Raw genomic sequence first — 19,002 nt, 5'->3', positions numbered from 1 at the left:
GTGAACGGTCTTTTGGGCTGAGTGATTGCGTGTGTTGATCAGGTGTTTGAATTGTATTGGCGTGTTCTATGGAGCTAGGAGCTAGCAGAGGAGCTAGGAGCTAGCGTAACAAACACGCAGGTGTTTTTATGCAGGATTAATTTGTGGCATATTAAATATAAGCCTGGTTGTGTTGTGGCTAATAGAGTATATATATGTCTTGTGTTTATTTACTGTTGTAGTCATTCCCAGCTGAATATCAGGTCACCCGCGGCTCTCACAGCATCTTCCCTATCTGAATAGCTTCAACTCCCCACTAGTCCTTCACTTGCACTTTACTCATCCACAAATCTTTCATCCTCGCTCAAATTAATGGGGAAATTGTCGCTTTCTCGGTCCGAATCTCTCTCACTTCATGCGGCCATCATTGTAAACAATAGGGAACTTTGCGTATATGTTCAACTGACTACGTCACGCTACTTCCGGTAGGTGCAAGCCTTTTTTTTTATCAGATACCAAAAGTTGCAATTTTTATCGTCGTTGTTCTATACTAAATCCTTTCAGCAAAAATATGGCAATATCGCGAATTGATCAAGTATGACACATAGAATAGATCTGCTATCCCCGTTTAAATAAAAAAAATTCATTTCAGTAGGCCTTTAAACATGCGCATACAAACGATATCAGTAGTAGTAGCTCACCTGATCTTTTTACCCTTTGTCTTCGACCTTTGGTCCTTTTGTTTAGGACTAGCCGGCCTTGCCTACTGAAATGATGACCATTGACATAAGAACATTCTTTGAGGACCATTGACATGTTGACCATTGACAATTTGAATGATGACTATTGACTTGTATCCGCTTGTATCCGCGATCTTATTCTTTCGGTCATTACCCACACTTCATGACCATAGGTGAGAGTAGGAATGTAGATAGCTCGGTAGACTGAGAGCTTTGCCTTCTGGCTCAGCTCTCGTTTCAGAGAGACTGCAATACTGCCCCAGCTGCTCAGTTTCTCCGGAAGAATAAGATCGCGGATACAAGCGGCCGAAATGAGTTTCCTCAGAAGGGTGGCTGGCATCTCCCTTAGAGATAGGGTGAGAAGTTCAGTCACCCGAGAGAGACTCGGAGTAGAGCCGCTGCTCCTTCGCTTGGAAAGGAGCCAGCTTAGGTGGTTCGGGCATCTCGTGCGGATGCCTCACGAGCGTCTCCCTAGGGAGGTCCTCGTTGCACGTCCCACTGGGAGGAGACCCCGCGGCAGGCCAAGGACCAGATGGGGGGATTACATCTCCTCTCTGGCCTGGGAACGCTTCGGGATTCCCCAGGAGGAAGTCGCAAATGTTGCTCTGGAGAGGGAAGTCTGGGGGTCTCTGCTGGAGCTGTTGTCCCCGCGACCCGATTCCGGATAAGCAGTTGAAGATGGATGGATGGATGGACTATTGACTTTGGGACCATTGACGTGATGACCAAAAAATTGACGTGATCCATCCATGATTATTGAAATTTTGACCATTGACATGATGAGCTTGACATGAGGACCCTAAACGTGGTCACAATTGACACAAAGACCATTGAAATGATGACCATTGGAATAAGGACCATTGTCATGAAGACAATTGAACTGAGGACCATTGACATCAGGACTATTGGCATGATGATATGTTAAGTTAAAGTTAAAGTACCAATGATTGTCACACACACAAACCGCACCCGGGAATCATTTTTGGTGATTTAACCCCCAATTCCAACCCTTGATGCTGAGTGCCAAGCAGGGAGGTAATGGGTCCCATTTATATAGTCTTTGGTATGACTCGGCCAGGGTTTGAACTCACGACCTACCGATCTCAGGGCGTACACTCTAACCACTAAGCCACTGAGTAGGCATGGGCATAGGGATATAACTATCGACCTTTTTAAATTATATATACATGCTAAACATTGACATTTTGAACATTGACATGGTGACTCCTTGACATGTTGGCGGTTGACATGATGGCCATTGACATGTTGGCCATTGAGACAATGACCATTGAAATGTTTAATAATGACATATTGATCATTGACATTTTGAACGTTGAAAGTTTACCAATTACATGATGACCATTGACATGTTGACTATTGATATGATGAGTGGTTTCGTTGGACCTGTAACTGTACATGCACAATGACAATAAAGATCATTCATTCATTCATTCATTCATGGTTGGTTTTTGGCATCTTATGTGTCCAGCTTCCATACTCGTTTTTATATATTTTACAAGAAATACGTTGACAGCAATCTCTGTGTGCGCTAGGTTTCTGAGACTCTTATTTTGTTAGCGCAGGCAGGGTGGAGCAGCACTTTTATAGTGAAGACAGGTACTGTGCGGGTCAGTCTTTAGACTTTTGACCGCATGTACAGCGCGAGAGTCTGTTGAAATAAAAAAGTGTTTCTCGTCTTCCTGCAGGTCGGTTTTTTTTCTTACTACTGGGCTCGCAATCGTCTATCAATCGACATGATAGTGAAGATTGATGATCGCAAATTTGTAGGTCGACCGGTAGCTCGCAACCCACCTAATGGGCACCCCTGGTGTATACAATAGTAAGCAATGTCATCCAGTAAAATCAGGTCATATATAAAATAAAGACAACAATAGAAAAAGAGAAACCTTAGTGTTGTATCTGTATAAGTTAGTTTTTTAAATATTTGACTCCTTTATTTAATTAGGGAAACCTATTCCACGACAATTGAACTGAGGACTATCATGACTATAGCCATAACTACTGACTTTTTAAAAATTCCATCCATCCATTTTCAATCAATCAATCAATCAATCAATGTTTATTTATATAGCCCTGAATCACAAGTGTCTCAAAGGGCTGCACAAGCCACAATGACATCCTCGGTTCAGAGCCCACATCAGGGCAAGGAAAAACTCACAACCCAGTGGAATGTCAATGTGAATGACTATGAGAAACCTTGGAGAGGACCGCAGATGTGGGTGACCCCCCCTCTCTAGGGGAGACCGGATGCAATGGACGTCAAGTGGGTCTAGCATAATATTGTGAGAGTCCAGTCCATAGTGGATCTAACATAATAGTGAGAGAGTCCAGTCCATAGTGGATCTAACATAATCGTGAGAGTCCAGTCCATCGTGGGGCCAGCAGGAGACCATCCCGAGCGGAGACGGGTCAGCAGCGCAGAGATGTCCCCAACCGATGCACAGGCGAGCGGTCCACCCCGGGTCCCGACTCTGGACAGCCAGCACTTCATCCGTGGCCACCGGACTTGTGCCGCCCCCCTTCCACAAGGGAGAGGGGGGCAGAAAAGAAAAGAAACGGCAGATCAACCGGTCTAAAAAGGGGGTCTATTTAAAGGCTAGAGTATACAAATGAGTTTTAAAATGGGACTTAAATGCTTCTACTGAGGTAGCATCTCTAACTGTTCCTGGGAGGGCATTCCAGAGTACTGGAGCCCGAATAGAAAACGCTCTATAGCCCGCAGACTTTTTTTGGGCTCTGGGAATCACTAATAAGCCGGAGTTCTTTGAACGCAGATTTCTTGCCGGGACATATGGTACAATACAATCAGCAAGATAGGATGAACATTAACATGATGACCATTGACTTGATGACCATTACCATGAGGGCCATTTACATTGGGACCATTGAGATGATGATCATTTGCATTTCAAACATTGACATGATGACTTTTGAAATTCTGACCACTGACATGATGACCTTGACAGAGGACCCTTGACTTTTGACAATTGATCTAAGAACCATTGACGTCATGACCTTCGGCATGAAGATTATTGACATGACAACCATTGACCTGAGGACCATGGATTTGATGACAATTGATTGGGTTCAATCCCAGGCTCGGGATCTTTCTGTGTGGAGTTTGCATGTTCTCCCCGTGACTGCGTGGGTTCCCTCCGGGTACTCCGGCTTCCTCCCACCTGGGGATAGGTTGATTGGCAACACTGAATTGGCCCTAGTGTGTGAATGTGAGTGTGAATGTTGTCTGTCTATCTGTGTTGGCCCTGTGATGAGGTGGCGACTTGTCCAGGGTGTACCCTGCCTTCCGCCCGATTGTAGCTGAGATAGGCTCCAGCGCCCCCCGCGACCCCAAAGGGAACAAGCGGTAGAAAATGGATGGATGGATGATATACATTATAACAATGACATTTTAAACATTGACATTGTGACAGTTGACATGAGGGAAATGACATGATAACCACGGACATGTTGATTTTGAGATGATGACCATTGACGTGATGACAATGGACATGTTGACCGTTGTAATAATGACCATTAACATAAGGACCATTGACAAGCGAACCATTGAAACTTTGACAATTAACCTGATGACCATTGACATGTTGACCATTAACATGTTGACCATTAACATGTTGACTTATTGACTTACCTGTATTCAACATTTCCATTTTGAGCATTGGAATATCGACCAATGACATGATAACCATTGACATGTTGGTCATTGACTCATTGAACATTGACATGATGATCATTGACATTTTGACCAATTACATGATGACCAATGACATGAGGACCATTGACATGTTGACCATTTTACATGAGGACCATTGACATGTTAGCCATTGACATGTTGATCATTGACAAAGAGCCCATTGACATGAGGATCTTTGTCGTGTTGACCGTTGACATAATGACCACTGACATGTTGACCATTGACATAATCACCATTGACACAAGGACCACTGACATATTGACTACTAATATATTAAACATTGATATTTTTACCATTGACATTTTCACCAAAGCATGATAACCATTGACATGAGGGCCACAGACATATTGTTATTCCTTATTTTATTTGTTAATTAATGTATGTAATTGTATTATTTTTGGTTTATTTAGCTTTGTTAGCTTTGTCTTGTTAAAAAAAACAAAAAAAACATCTATATTTAATTTGTGCAGCACTTTGCGGCAGTGGTGGCTGTTTTTAATTTTAATTATTTGTGCTATAAAGTTGGAATTATTAAACCTCGACTTTGACATGAAGACTATTGACATGTTCACCTTTGTTATAATGACCTTGACCTTTGGCATTTTGATAATTGACATGAGGGCCAGTGACATCGGGACATTTAATGTGATTACCATTCAAATTTTGATCATTGACATGAGGACAATTGACATGTCGACTATTACTTCTTTATCAAAATATCACTGTAGATCTCAATGATAAGTATGTGCTGAAAGTTTCATTTATGATTGTATCTTTTGGTAAAAGCTTAACTCTCTTCGGTTTTACTTACATTTTCTTTCTTTTATTTAGACCAAGGGTACCCACACTTTTTCTGCAGGCGAGCTACTTTTCAATTGATCAAGTCGTGGGGATCTACCTCATTCATATACATAATTTATATTTACTTATTTATGAAAGATATGTTTTTGTTAACAAGTTAAAGGTGTTTAATGATAATGCAAGCATGTTTAACACATATAGTTAATATTGTTAATAAATTAAAGGTGTTTAATGATAATACAAGAATGTTTAATACAGTACATATAGTTAATATTGTTAACAAGTTAAAGGTGTTTAAAGATAATACAAGCATGTTTAACACATATAGTTAATATTGTTAACAAGTTTATTTAACAAATTTATATTTACTTATTTATGAAAGATATGTTTTTGTTTACAAGTTAAAGGTGTTTAATGATAATGCAAGCATGTTTAACACATATAATTAATATTGTTAATAAATTAAAGGTGTTTAATGATAATACAAGAATGTTTAATACAGTACATATAGTTAATATTGTTAACAAGTTAAAGGTGTTTAAAGATAATACAAGCATGTTTAACACATATAGTTAATATTGTTAACAAGTTTATTTAACAAATTTATATTTACTTATTTATGAAAGATATGTTTTTGTTTACAAGTTAAAGGTGTTTAATGATAATGCAAGCATGTTTAACACATATAATTAATATTGTTAATAAATTAAAGGTGTTTAATGATAATACAAGAAAGTTTAATACAGTACATATAGTTAATATTGTTAACAAGTTAAAGGTGTTTAAAGATAATACAAGCATGTTTAACACATATAGTTAATATTGTTAACAAGTTTATTTAACAAATGTATATTTACTTATTTATGAAAGATATGTTTTTGTTAACAAGTTAAAGGTGTTTAATGATAATGCAAGCATGTTTAACACGTATAGTTAATATTGTTAATAAATTAAAGGTGTTTAATAATAATACAAGAATGTTTAATACAGTACATATAATTAATATTGTTAACAAGTTAAAGGTGTTTAAAGATAATACAAGCATGTTTAACACATATAGTTAATATTGTTAACAAGTTAAAGGTGTTTAAAGATAATACAAGCATGTTTAACACATATAGTTAATGTTGTAAATAAGTTAAAGGTGTTTAATGGTAATACAAGCATGTTTAACACATATAGTTAATATTGTTAACAAGTTAAAGGTGTTTAAAGATAATACAAGTATGTTTAACCTCATATAGTTAATATTGTTAACAAGTTAAAAGGCGTTTAATGATAATGCAAGCATGTTTAACACATATAATTAATATTGTTAATAAGTTAAAAGCTGTTTAATGATAATACAAGCATTTTTAACACATATAATTAATATTGTTAATAAGTTAAAAGGTGTTTAATGATAATACAAGCATGTTTAACAAATATAATTAATATTGTTAAGTTAAAAGGTGTTTAAAGGCCTACTGAAATGAATTTTTTTTATTTAAACGGGGATAGCAGATCTATTCTATGTGTCATACTTGATCATTTTGCGATATTGCCATATTTTTGCTGAAAGGATTTAGTATAGAACAACGACGATAAAGATTGCAACTTTTGGTATCTGATAAAAAAAAGGCTTGCACCTACCGGAAGTAGCGTGACGTAGTCAGTTGAACATATACGCAAAGTTCCCTATTGTTTACAATGATGGCCGCATGAAGTGAGAGAGATTCGGACCGAGAAAGCGACAATTTCCCCATTATTTTGAGCGAGGATGAAAGATTTGTGGATGAGTAAAGTGCAAGTGAAGGACTAGTGGGGAGTTGAAGCTATTCAGATAGGGAAGATGCTGTGAGAGGCGGGGGTGACCTGATATTCAGCTGGGAATGACTACAACAGTAAATAAACACAAGACATATATATACTCTATTAGCCACAACACAACCAGGCTTATATTTAATATGCCACAAATTAATCCTGCATAAAAACACCTGCGTGTTTGTTATGCTAGCTCCTAGCTCCTCTGCTAGCTCCTAGCTCCATAGAACACGCCAATACAATTCAAACACCTGATCAACACACACAATCACTCAGCCCAAAAGACCGTTTACCTAACCCAAGGTTCATAAAGCTTATATATTTTTAAAAAGTTACGTACGTGACGCGCGCATACGGTCAAGTTATCGAATGTTTAGCAGCCAAGGCTGCATACTCACGGTACCTGATATTCAGCTGGGAATGACTACAACAGTAAATAAACACAAGACATATATATACTCTATTAGCCACAACACAACCAGGCTTATATTTAATATGCCACAAATTAATCCTGCATAATAACACCTGCGTGTTTGTTATGCTAGCTCCTAGCTCCTCTGCTAGCTCCTAGCTCCATAGAACACGCCAATACAATTCAAACACCTGATCAACACACACAATCACTCAGCCCAAAAGACCGTTCACCTAACCCAAGGTTCATAAAGCTTATATATTTTTAAAAAGTTACGTACGTGACGCGCACGTACGGTACGGTACGTGTTATGCTAGCTCCTAGCTCCTCTGCTAGCTCCTAGCTCCATAGAACACGCCAATACAATTCAAACACATGATCAACACACACAATCACTCAGCCCAAAAGACCGTTCACCTAACCCAAGGTTCATAAAGCTTATATATTTAAAAAAAGTTACGTACATACGCAAAAAAAAGCCAAAGCTGCATACTCACAGTAGCACGTCTGCGTCTTTGTCATCCAAATCAAAGTAATCCTGGTAAGAGTCTGTGTTGTCCCAGTTCTCTACAGGCGTCTGTGTATCCAAATCAAAAGTCCTCCTGGTTAGAGTCTCTGTTATCCGAGTTCTTCCATCTTGACTGCATCTTTCGGGAATGTAAACAAAGAAGCGCCGGCTGTGTACTGTTGTGGCTGACTACGTTCGAAAAATACGTCCATTTCGCACCGTCAACTTTCTTCTTTGCTTGCTCGGCTTCCTTCTCCATAATGCAATGAACATGATTGCAACAGATTCACGAACACAGATGTCCAGAATACTGTGGAATTATGAAATGAAAACAGAGCTTTTTCGTATCGGCTTCAATGTGGAAGGCATACCCGTGTTCGCCGGGCTACGTCACACGCATACGTCATCCTCAGAGGCGTTTCGAACCGGAAGTTTAGCGGCAAATTTAAAATGTCACTTTATAAGTTAACCCGGCCGTATTGGCATGTGTTATAATGTTAAGATTTCATCATTGATATATAAACTATCAGACTGCGTGGTCGGTAGTAGTGGCTTTCAGTAGGCCTTTAATGATAATACAAGCATGTTTAACACATATAGATTCCTTTCTTTCATGAAGACAAGAATATAAGTTGGTGTATTACCTGATTCTGATGACTTGCATTGATAGGAATCAGACAGTGGTGCTGATAACGTCCGCATTTTCAAATGGAGGAGAACAAAAGTCCTCCTTTCTTTGAAAGTGGTTGGTTTTTGGCATCTTATTTGTCCAGCTTTCGTACTCCTTTGTATACACTTTACAAGAAATACATTGGCGGCAAACTCCGTAGCTTGCTAGCTTGCGCACGCCAGCTTTCTGAGACTCTTATTTTGTTAGCACAGGCAGGATGAAGCAGAGCTTTTATTGTGCAACTGTGCAGTCAGTCTTTGGAGATTTGACGACAGGTACGGCGCCAGAGTCTGTTGAAATAAAAAGTGTTTCTCGCCTTCCTGTCGGCAATTTTTTCTTAATAATGAGCTGGCAGCAGCCAGCGTCATCTCACAAGACCCTCGGGTGCCGTGAATGTCAATCAAGTGACGAAAGTGACGTCATAGTGAAGATTTATGATCGCTCATTTTTAGGACTATTTTTTTAATGCCTGGCTGGCGATCGACTGACACACCCTCCGCGATCGGCCGGTAGCTCGCGATCGACGTAATGGGCACCCCTGATTTAGACTATCAAGATAATACCTAAATGGGAAACACCAAACGTTAAAAAGTATATCAAACAAACCTTTAACGAAGCGTGCATTTGTGGACGTGCTACTTTTCTTGTCGCAGTTTCGGAAAATCTTGCACTCTTCCGCCCTTCTTGATTATCTCTCGAGGAACTCTGAAGAAATGTTTATCCTTTTCGCAATAGGAACGGTTCATACAGCCGAAAACAACGCAATAATAGAGCATTTTTCCTTCGAGAAAGGCTAAATGGCGCCTAGTACCCATTGAGAACGGACCCGGGCTTGACCACCACGCATATTCAATGAGTAAAATCCAAGCAATAGAGATATCACATATGTTCACACATGATATGAAAAACAATTAAAAATTACATGGAAATGGAATTGAAATATTGAAAAAAATAAATATAAGGAAATAGCATTATATTGTACATGGTGCTCCCTGCAATCTACATCTTAGTGGTTACATGTGTGACGTGCTAACATGTAAATTTAACACCAAATAGCATAAACAAGGTGACAAATGTTGAGTGACAGGAGGCCCTAAAGACTTGAAGGGGTTGTTGACATGACAGCAACTCTTGTTGGAGTACGTCATGACATCCATGGAGGGTGAACAAGTCTTTTAAAAGATCTGATCTTGCTTCAACACTTCACTTTGTGCATGGTGGAGAGGAAGAGGAAGATCAGCTACCTGCACATGAATCAATGTTATCTCCGTGTAAGTCTCTTCTTTGCTTTGACACAGTTTTCTCAGGTGGACTACCGTCATGGATGCTGAATTCAATGGAACATTTATAACTCTTGGTGGCTTTGTAGAAATGGACAAATACAGATATCTGTACTTTGTCATCTTGTTGACATTATATATTCTCATCCTCTGCTCTAACTGCACTATTATATATCTAATCTGCATCCACAGGAACCTTCATGAGCCTATGTACATTTTCATTGCAGCCTTGTCACTCAACTCTGTTTTGTTTAGCACTGTTCTCTACCCTAAACTTTTAATTGACGTCTTATCTCAAAAACAGATCATTTCTCATTCTGCTTGTATGTTTCAATATTTTCTTTATTATTCTTTCGGCTGTTCGGACTACTTACTGTTGTTAGCCATGTCTTATGACAGGTATGTGTCTATCTGCAAACCTCTGCAGTATCCAACTATCATGGGGAAAATAACTGTTACTGTCCTCTTGATTTTGGCCTGGTTTCTACCTGCATGCCAGTTTGTAATTACCGTTGTAATTAACTCCAAACAAAAACTTTGTAGTTTCACAACAGAGGGAATTTTTTGTAACAATCGAATGTACAAGCTTCACTGTGTAAAATCACTATTTCTTACAGTTTATGGTTTGTTTATCATGATGATTGCTGTTGTTGTTCCTGTGATTTTCATCCTTTTTACATACGTAAAGATATTCATAATAACTTATCACAGTTGTGCGGAAGTCAGGAAAAAAGCTGCACAGACATGTTTACCTCACCTGATGGTTTTATTCGGCATATTTGGTTTGTGTCTGTTTGACGTCATCTTAGCTCGACTGGAGTCATACTTTCAAAAAACGGAGCGTTTAATAATGACTTTACAAATACTTGTGTATAATCCTCTCTTCAATCCAATCATATATGGAGTGAAAATGAAGGAAATCTCTAAACACATCAAGAGATTGTTTTGTCAACTGGTGAACAAAAGAATATGACCACACATTGACGTTCTTATGTCTCCTTGCAATCCTGAGAAGAAGTCATTCACATTTACATATGGTGTTGACAAAATGTAGAAATGGAAGAAGAACGCTGAGAATCATGATTTCTGATTAAATGTATCCCATTTAATAATTCATGGCTTGGTCTATATCATTTAATTACTTCTAAATGTGCTTTTCTATTCAATCCTATATATTCTTTTGAATGAACTATTAATTATTATCAACTAATTTCCAAATTCATGTATATAATTTAACATGTTTTCCCCCCTTACATCACTCCATAAGTCATCTATGTATTGTCACACCTTCTATCTTCTTTTTGTTTTCCTTAAATGAAATGAGTAATATTTAATCATTTGATGAATTGTGCAAATGTAAATATAACATATCTTAAAGAAATGTTTGAAACAAATAAAGCCATTAACACTACCATTGATACATCATTAATAGGAAATGTAAAATGTTGTGATTGTTGACAGTTGCTGCACCTCAATAAACTATCATGACATGTACTTTTGTATTTCTTGGAAGTATTAATTTCTATAACTGCAAAACAAATGGCCAGACTTCACTGTGTAAAATCAACATATCTCATGGTTTGTTTTGAATGTCATGATAAATATTATTATTAATATCCTGTGATTTCTTATCCTTTTTACATACATTCATTATTACTCATCACATTTGTGTGGAAATCAGGTCAAAAGCCACAAAGACCTGTGTACCCCTTCTCCTGGTTTTATTCAGCTTTTACTTTTTTTAGGTGCATTTGATGAGCAGACAAATAAAATGCAGTCAAATCTTCTAAAAATGTCAAGTTCATAAATTACTTTTGAAATAATTGTGTACAATCCTAATATCATTCCAATCATTAAACTGAGTGGAAAACGAAATAAATCAAGAGATTGTTGTGTCAGGTGAAACCATAAAATAAAACATTTGTATAAAGTATATGTTATTGTGTTTAAAATGGATCCTCTACAGTTACTTCAAAGTAATCACTGGTCTTATTGGGGTCCGTCATAATCAAACTCAACAAAAAAATACAAAAGAGACCAAAAAAACAAAGGATATATATTTATTACTATTTGCAATACTATATCATAAAAAAACTGTAAGCAATGTGATCTAGGATAAACAGGTCTTCAATAAAATAAAGATATAAAATAAAAATATAGAAAAAGACAGAATTTAGTGTTGTATCTCAGTGGTCTCCAACCTTTTTGTAGGGGGGGGGGGTGATTTTTTTTAAATTTGTATATATATATTTTTTTTCATAAAGAAATACAATCATGTGTGCTTACGGACTGTATCCCTGCAGACTGTATTGATCTATATTGACACACATACACAATATGTATATATTGTGTTTTTTATGTTGATTTAATTTAAAAAAAAAAAAAAAAAAAAGAATTTTTTTAAAAAAATTGTATTTAATTTTTTTAATTAAATCAACATAAAAAACACAATATATACATATTGTGTATGTGTGTCAATATAGATCAATACATCTTATTTGTCCAGCTTCCATACTCCTTTGTATACACTTTACAAGAAATACATTGGCGGCAAACTCCGTAGCTTGCTAGCTTTCTGAGACTCTTATTTTGTTAGCGCAGGCAGGATGAAGCAGAGCTTTTATTGTGCAACTGTGCAGTCGGTCTTTGGAGATTTGACGACAGGTACGGCGCCAGAGTCTGTTGAAATAAAAAGTGTTTCTCGCCTTCCTGTCGGCAATTTTTTCTTAATAATGAGCTGGCAGCAGCCAGCGTCATCTCAGAAGACCCTCGGGTGCCGTGAATGTCAATCAAGTGACGAAAGTGATGTCATAGTGAAGATTTATGATCGCTCATTTTTAGGACTATTTCTTTAATGCCTGGCTGGCGATCGACTGGCACACCCTCCGCGATCGGCCGGTAGCTCGCGATCGACGTAATGGGCACCCCTGATTTAGACTATCAAGATAATACCTAAATGGGAAACACCAAACATTAAAAAGTATATCAAACAAACCTTTAACAAAGCGTGCATTTGTGGACGTGCTACTTTTCTTGTCGCAGTTTCGGAAAATCTTGCACTCTTCCGCCCTTCTTGATTATCTCTCGAGGAACTCTGAAGAAATGTTTATCCTTTTCGCAATTTGAACGGTTCATACAGCCGAAAACAACGCAATAATAGAGCATTTTTCCTTCGAGAAAGGCTAAATGGCGCCTAGTACCCATTGAGAACGGACCCTGGCTTGACCACCACGCATATTCAATGAGTAAAATCCAAGCAATAGAGATATCACATATGTTTACACATGATATGAAAAACAATTAAAAATTACATGGAAATGGAATTGAAATATTGAAAAAAATAAATATAAGGAAATAGCATTATATTGTACATGGTGCTCCCTGTAATCTACATCTTAGTGGTTACATGTGTGATGTGCTAACATGTAAATTTAAGACCAAATAGCATAAACAAGGTGAAAAATGTTGAGTGACAGGAGGCCCTAAAGACTTGAAGGGGTTGTTGACATGACAGCAACTCTTGTTGGAGTACGTCATGACATCCATGGAGGGTGAACAAGTCTTTTAAAAGATCTGATCTTGCTTCAACACTTCACTTTGTGCATGGTGGAGAGGAAGAGGAAGATCAGCTACCTGCACATGAATCAATGTTATCTCCGTGTAAGTCTCTTCTTTGCTTTGACACAGTTTTCTCAGGTGGACTACCGTCATGGATGCTGAATTCAATGGAACATTTATAACTCTTGGTGGCTTTGTAGAAATGGACAAATACAGATATCTGTACTTTGTCATCTTGTTGACATTATATATTCTCATCCTCTGCTCTAACTGCACTATTATATATCTAATCTGCATCCACAGGAACCTTCATGAGCCTATGTACATTTTCATTGCAGCCTTGTCACTCAACTCTGTTTTGTTTAGCACTGTTCTCTACCCTAAACTTTTAATTGACGTCTTATCTCAAAAACAGATCATTTCTCATTCTGCTTGTATGTTGCAATATTTTCTTTATTATTCTTTCGGCTGTTCGGACTACTTACTGTTGTTAGCCATGTCTTATGACAGGTATGTGTCTATCTGCAAACCTCTGCAGTATCCAACTATCATGGGGAAAATAACTGTTACTGTCCTCTTGATTTTGGCCTGGTTTCTACCTGCATGCCAGTTTGTAATTACCGTTGTAATTAACTCCAAACAAAAACTTTGTAGTTTCACAACAGAGGGAATTTTTTGTAACAATCGAATGTACAAGCTTCACTGTGTAAAATCACTATTTCTTACAGTTTAGGGTTTGTTTATCATGATGATTGCTGTTGTTGTTCCTGTGATTTTCATCCTTTTTACATACGTAAAGATATTCATAATAACTTATCACAGTTGTGCGGAAGTCAGGAAAAAAGCTGCACAGACATGTTTACCTCACCTGATGGTTTTATTCGGCACATTTGGTTTGTGTCTGTTTGACGTCATCTTAGCTCGACTGGAGTCATACTTTCAAAAAACGGAGCGTTTAATAATGACTTTACAAATACTTGTGTATAATCCTCTCTTCAATCCAATCATATATGGAGTGAAAATGAAGGAAATCTCTAAACACATCAAGAGATTGTTTTGTCAACTGGTGAACAAAAGAATATGACCACACATTGACGTTCTTATGTCTCCTTGCAATCCTGAGAAGAAGTCATTCACATTTACATATGGTGTTGACAAAATGTATAAATGGAAGAAGAACGCTGAGAATCATGATTTCTGATTAAATGTATCCCATTTAATAATTCATGGCTTGGTCTATATCATTTAATTACTTCTAAATGTGCTTTTCTATTCAATCCTATATATTCTTTTGAATGAACTATTTATTATTATCAACTAATTTCCAAATTCATGTATATAATTTAACATGTTTTCCCCCCTTACATCACTCCATAAGTCATCTATGTATTGTCACACCTTCTATCTTCTTTTTGTTTTCCTTAAATGAAATGAGTAATATTTGATCATTTGATGAATTGTGCAAATGTAAATATAACATATCTTAAAGAAATGTTTGAAACAAATAAAGCCATTAACACTACCATTGATACATCATTAATAGGAAATGTAAAATGTTGTGATTGTTGACAGTTGCTGCACCTCAATAAACTATCATGACATGTACTTTTGTATTTCTTGGAAGTATTAATTTCTATAACTGCAAAACAAATGGCCAGACTTCACTGTGTAAAATCAACATATCTCATGGTTTGTTTTGAATGTCATGGTAAATATTATTATTAATATCCTGTGATTTCTTATCCTTTTTACATACATTCATTATTACTCATCACATTTGTGTGGGAATCAGGTCAAAAGCCACAAAGACCTGTGTACCCCTTCTCCTGGTTTTATTCAGCTTTTACTTTTTTTAGGTGCATTTGATGAGCAGACAGATAAAATGCAGTCAAATCTTCTAAAAATGTCAAGTTCATAAATTACTTTTGAAATAATTGTGTACAATCCTAATATAATTCCAATAATTAAACTGAGTGAAAACAAAATAAATCAAGAGATTGTTGTGTCAGGTGAAACCATAAAATAAAACATGTGTATAAAGTATATGTTATTGTGTTTGCAATGGATCCTCTACAGTTACTTCAAAGTAATCACTGGTCTTATTGGGGTCCGTCACATGCAAACTCAACAAAAAAATACAAAAGAGACCAAAAAACAAAGGATATATACTACCGTTCAAAAGTTTGGGGTCTCCCAAACAATTTTGTGGAATAGCCTTCATTTCTAAGAACAAGAATAGACTGTCGAGTTTCAGGTGAAAGTTCTCTTTTTCTGGCCATTTTGAGCGTTTAATTGACCCCACAAATGTGATGCTCCAGAAACTCAATCTGCTCAAAGGAAGGTCAGTTTTGTAGCTTCTGTAACGAGCTAAACTGTTTTCAGATGTGTGAACATGATTGCACAAGGGTTTTCTAATCATCAATTAGCCTTCTGAGCCAATGAGCAAACACATTGTACCATTAGAACACTGGAGTGATAGTTGCTGGAAATGGGCCTCTATACACCTATGTAGATATTGCACCAAAAACCAGACATTTGCAGCTAGAATAGTCATTTACCACATTAGCAATGTATAGAGTGTATTTCTTTAAAGTTAAGACTAGTTTAAAGTTATCTTCATTGAAAAGTACAATGCTTTTCCTTCAAAAATAAGGACATTTCAATGTGACCCCAAACTTTTGAACGGTAGTGTATATTTATTAGTATTTGCAATACTATATCATAAAAAAACTGTAAGCAATGTGATCTAGGATAAACAGGTCTTCAATAAAATAAAGATACAAATAAAAATATAGTAAAAAAAACATAATTTAGTGTTGTATCTCATTGGTCTCCAACATTTTTGTAGCTGGGGACCGGTCAACGCTTGAAAATGTGTCCCACGGACCGGGGGGGGGGGGGGGGGGGGGGGATTTATTTTATTTTTTTATTATTATTTTATTTTTTCATAAAGAAATACAATCATGTGTGCTTACGGACTGTATCCCTGCAGACTGTATTGATCTATATTGATACACATACACAATATGTATATATTGTGTTTTTTATGTTGATTTAATAAAAAAATAAAATAAAATTAAACAATTTTTTTTTTTTTTTTTTTTTTTTAAATTAAATCAACATAAAAAACACCATATATACATATTGTGTATGTGTGTCAATATAGATCAATACATCTTATTTATCCAGCTTCCATACTCCTTTGTATACACTTTACAAGAAACTCCGTAGCTTGCCAGCTTTCTGAGACTCTTAGTTTGTTAGCGCAGGCAGGATGAAGCAGAGCTTTTATTGTGCAACTGTGCAGTCGGTCTTTGGAGATTTGACGACAGGTACGGCGCCAGAGTCTGTTGAAATAAAAAGTGTTTCTCGCCTTCCTGTCGGCAATTTTTTCTTAATAATGAGCTGGCAGCAGCCAGCGTCATCTCAGAAGACCCTCGGGTGCCGTGAATGTCAATCAAGTGACGAAAGTGATGTCATAGTGAAGATTTATGATCGCTCATTTTTAGGACTATTTCTTTAATGCCTGGCTGGCGATCGACTGACACACCCTCCGCGATCGGCCGGTAGCTCGCGATCGACGTAATGGGCACCCCTGATTTAGACTATCAAGATAATACCTAAATGGGAAACACCAAACGTTAAAAAGTATATCAAACAAACCTTTAACGAAGCGTGCAGTTGTGGACGTGCTACTTTTCTTGTCGCAGTTTCGGAAAATCTTGCACTCTTCCGCCCTTCTTGATTATCTCTCGAGGAACTCTGAAGAAATGTTTATCCTTTTCGCAATTTGAACGGTTCATACAGCCGAAAAATACGCAATAATAGAGCATTTTGCCTTCGAGAAAGGCTAAATGGCGCCTAGTACCCATTGAGAACGGACCCGGGCTTGACCACCACGCATATTCAATGAGTAAAATCCAAGCAATAGAGATATCACATATGTTTACACATGATATGAAAAACAATTAAAAATTACATGGAAATGAAATTGAAATATTGAAAAAAATAAATATAAGGAAATAGCATTATATTGTACATGGTGCTCCCTGCAATCTACATTTTAGTGGTTACATGTGTGATGTGCTAACATGTAAATTTAACACCAAATAGCATAAACAAGGTGAAAAATGTTGAGTGACAGGAGGCCCTAAAGACTTGAAGGGGTTGTTGACATGACAGCAACTCTTGTTGGAGTACGTCATGACATCCATGGAGGGTGAACAAGTCTTTTAAAAGATCTGATCTTGCTTCAACACTTCACTTTGTGCATGGTGGAGAGGAAGAGGAAGATCAGCTACCTGCACATGAATCAATGTTATCTCCGTGTAAGTCTCTTCTTTGCTTTGACACAGTTTTCTCAGGTGGACTACCGTCATGGATGCTGAATTCAATGGAACATTTATAACTCTTGGTGGCTTTGTAGAAATGGACAAATACAGATATCTGTACTTTGTCATCTTGTTGACATTATATATTCTCATCCTCTGCTCTAACTGCACCATTATATATCTAATCTGCATCCACAGGAACCTTCATGAGCCTATGTACATTTTCATTGCAGCCTTGTCACTCAACTCTGTTTTGTTTAGCACTGTTCTCTACCCTAAACTTTTAATTGACGTCTTATCTCAAAAACAGATCATTTCTCATTCTGCTTGTATGTTGCAATATTTTCTTTATTATTCTTTCGGCTGTTCGGACTTCTTACTGTTGTTAGCCATGTCTTATGACAGGTATGTGTCTATCTGCAAACCTCTGCAGTATCCAACTATCATGGGGAAAAAAACTGTTATTGTCCTCTTGATTTTGGCCTGGTTTCTACCTGCATGCCAGTTTGTAATTACCGTTGTAATGAACTCCAAACAAAAACTTTGTAGTTTCGCAACAGAGGGAATTTTTTGTAACAATCGAATGTACAAGCTTCACTGTGTAAAATCACTATTTCTTACAGTTTATGGTTTGTTTATCATGATGATTGCTGTTGTTGTTCCTGTGATTTTCATCCTTTTTACATACGTAAAGATATTCATAATAACTTATCACAGTTGTGCGGAAGTCAGGAAAAAAGCTGCACAGACATGTTTACCTCACCTGATGGTTTTATTCGGCACATTTGGTTTATGTCTGTTTGACGTCATCTTAGCTCGACTGGAGTCATACTTTCAAAAAACGGAGCGTTTAATAATGACTTTACAAATACTTGTGTATAATCCTCTCTTCAATCCAATCATATATGGAGTGAAAATGAAGGAAATCTCTAAACACATCAAGAGATTGTTTTGTCAACTGGTGAACAAAAGAATATGACCACACATTGACGTTCTTATGTCTCCTTGCAATCCTGAGAAGAAGTCATTCACATTTACATATGGTGTTGACAAAATGTATAAATGGAAGAAGAACGCTGAGAATCATGATTTCTGATTAAATGTATCCCATTTAATAATTCATGGCTTGGTCTATATCCTTTAATTACTTCTAAATGTGCTTTTCTATTCAATCCTATATATTCTTT

The 19,002-nt window shown here is 37.0% G+C and overlaps 2 protein-coding genes and 1 pseudogene across 2 annotated transcripts; all 3 read left to right on the top strand.

Annotated features, from left to right (window-relative positions):
- The first annotated feature begins 9,966 nt into the window (after positions 1–9,966).
- Positions 9,967–10,899, top strand: LOC133659217 (olfactory receptor 10K1-like). The gene has a single exon (XM_062061952.1). It carries the CDS (start codon positions 9,967–9,969, stop codon positions 10,897–10,899), a length of 933 nt encoding a protein of 310 aa, XP_061917936.1.
- A 2,736-nt stretch (positions 10,900–13,635) lies between these two features.
- LOC133659216 (olfactory receptor 10K1-like) lies at positions 13,636–14,568 on the top strand (annotated as a pseudogene).
- Positions 14,569–17,861: 3,293 nt separating this feature from the next.
- LOC133659215 (olfactory receptor 10J4-like) lies at positions 17,862–18,794 on the top strand. Its single transcript, XM_062061951.1, has one exon. The coding sequence runs from the start codon at positions 17,862–17,864 to the stop codon at positions 18,792–18,794; it is 933 nt and encodes a 310-aa protein (XP_061917935.1).
- Positions 18,795–19,002: the final 208 nt, after the last annotated feature.

Source organism: Entelurus aequoreus, linkage group LG10 (genome assembly GCF_033978785.1).
Source record: "Entelurus aequoreus isolate RoL-2023_Sb linkage group LG10, RoL_Eaeq_v1.1, whole genome shotgun sequence".
NCBI classification, from domain to species: Eukaryota; Metazoa; Chordata; class Actinopteri; order Syngnathiformes; family Syngnathidae; genus Entelurus; species Entelurus aequoreus.
This window is presented reverse-complemented; position numbering and strand designations above follow the sequence as displayed.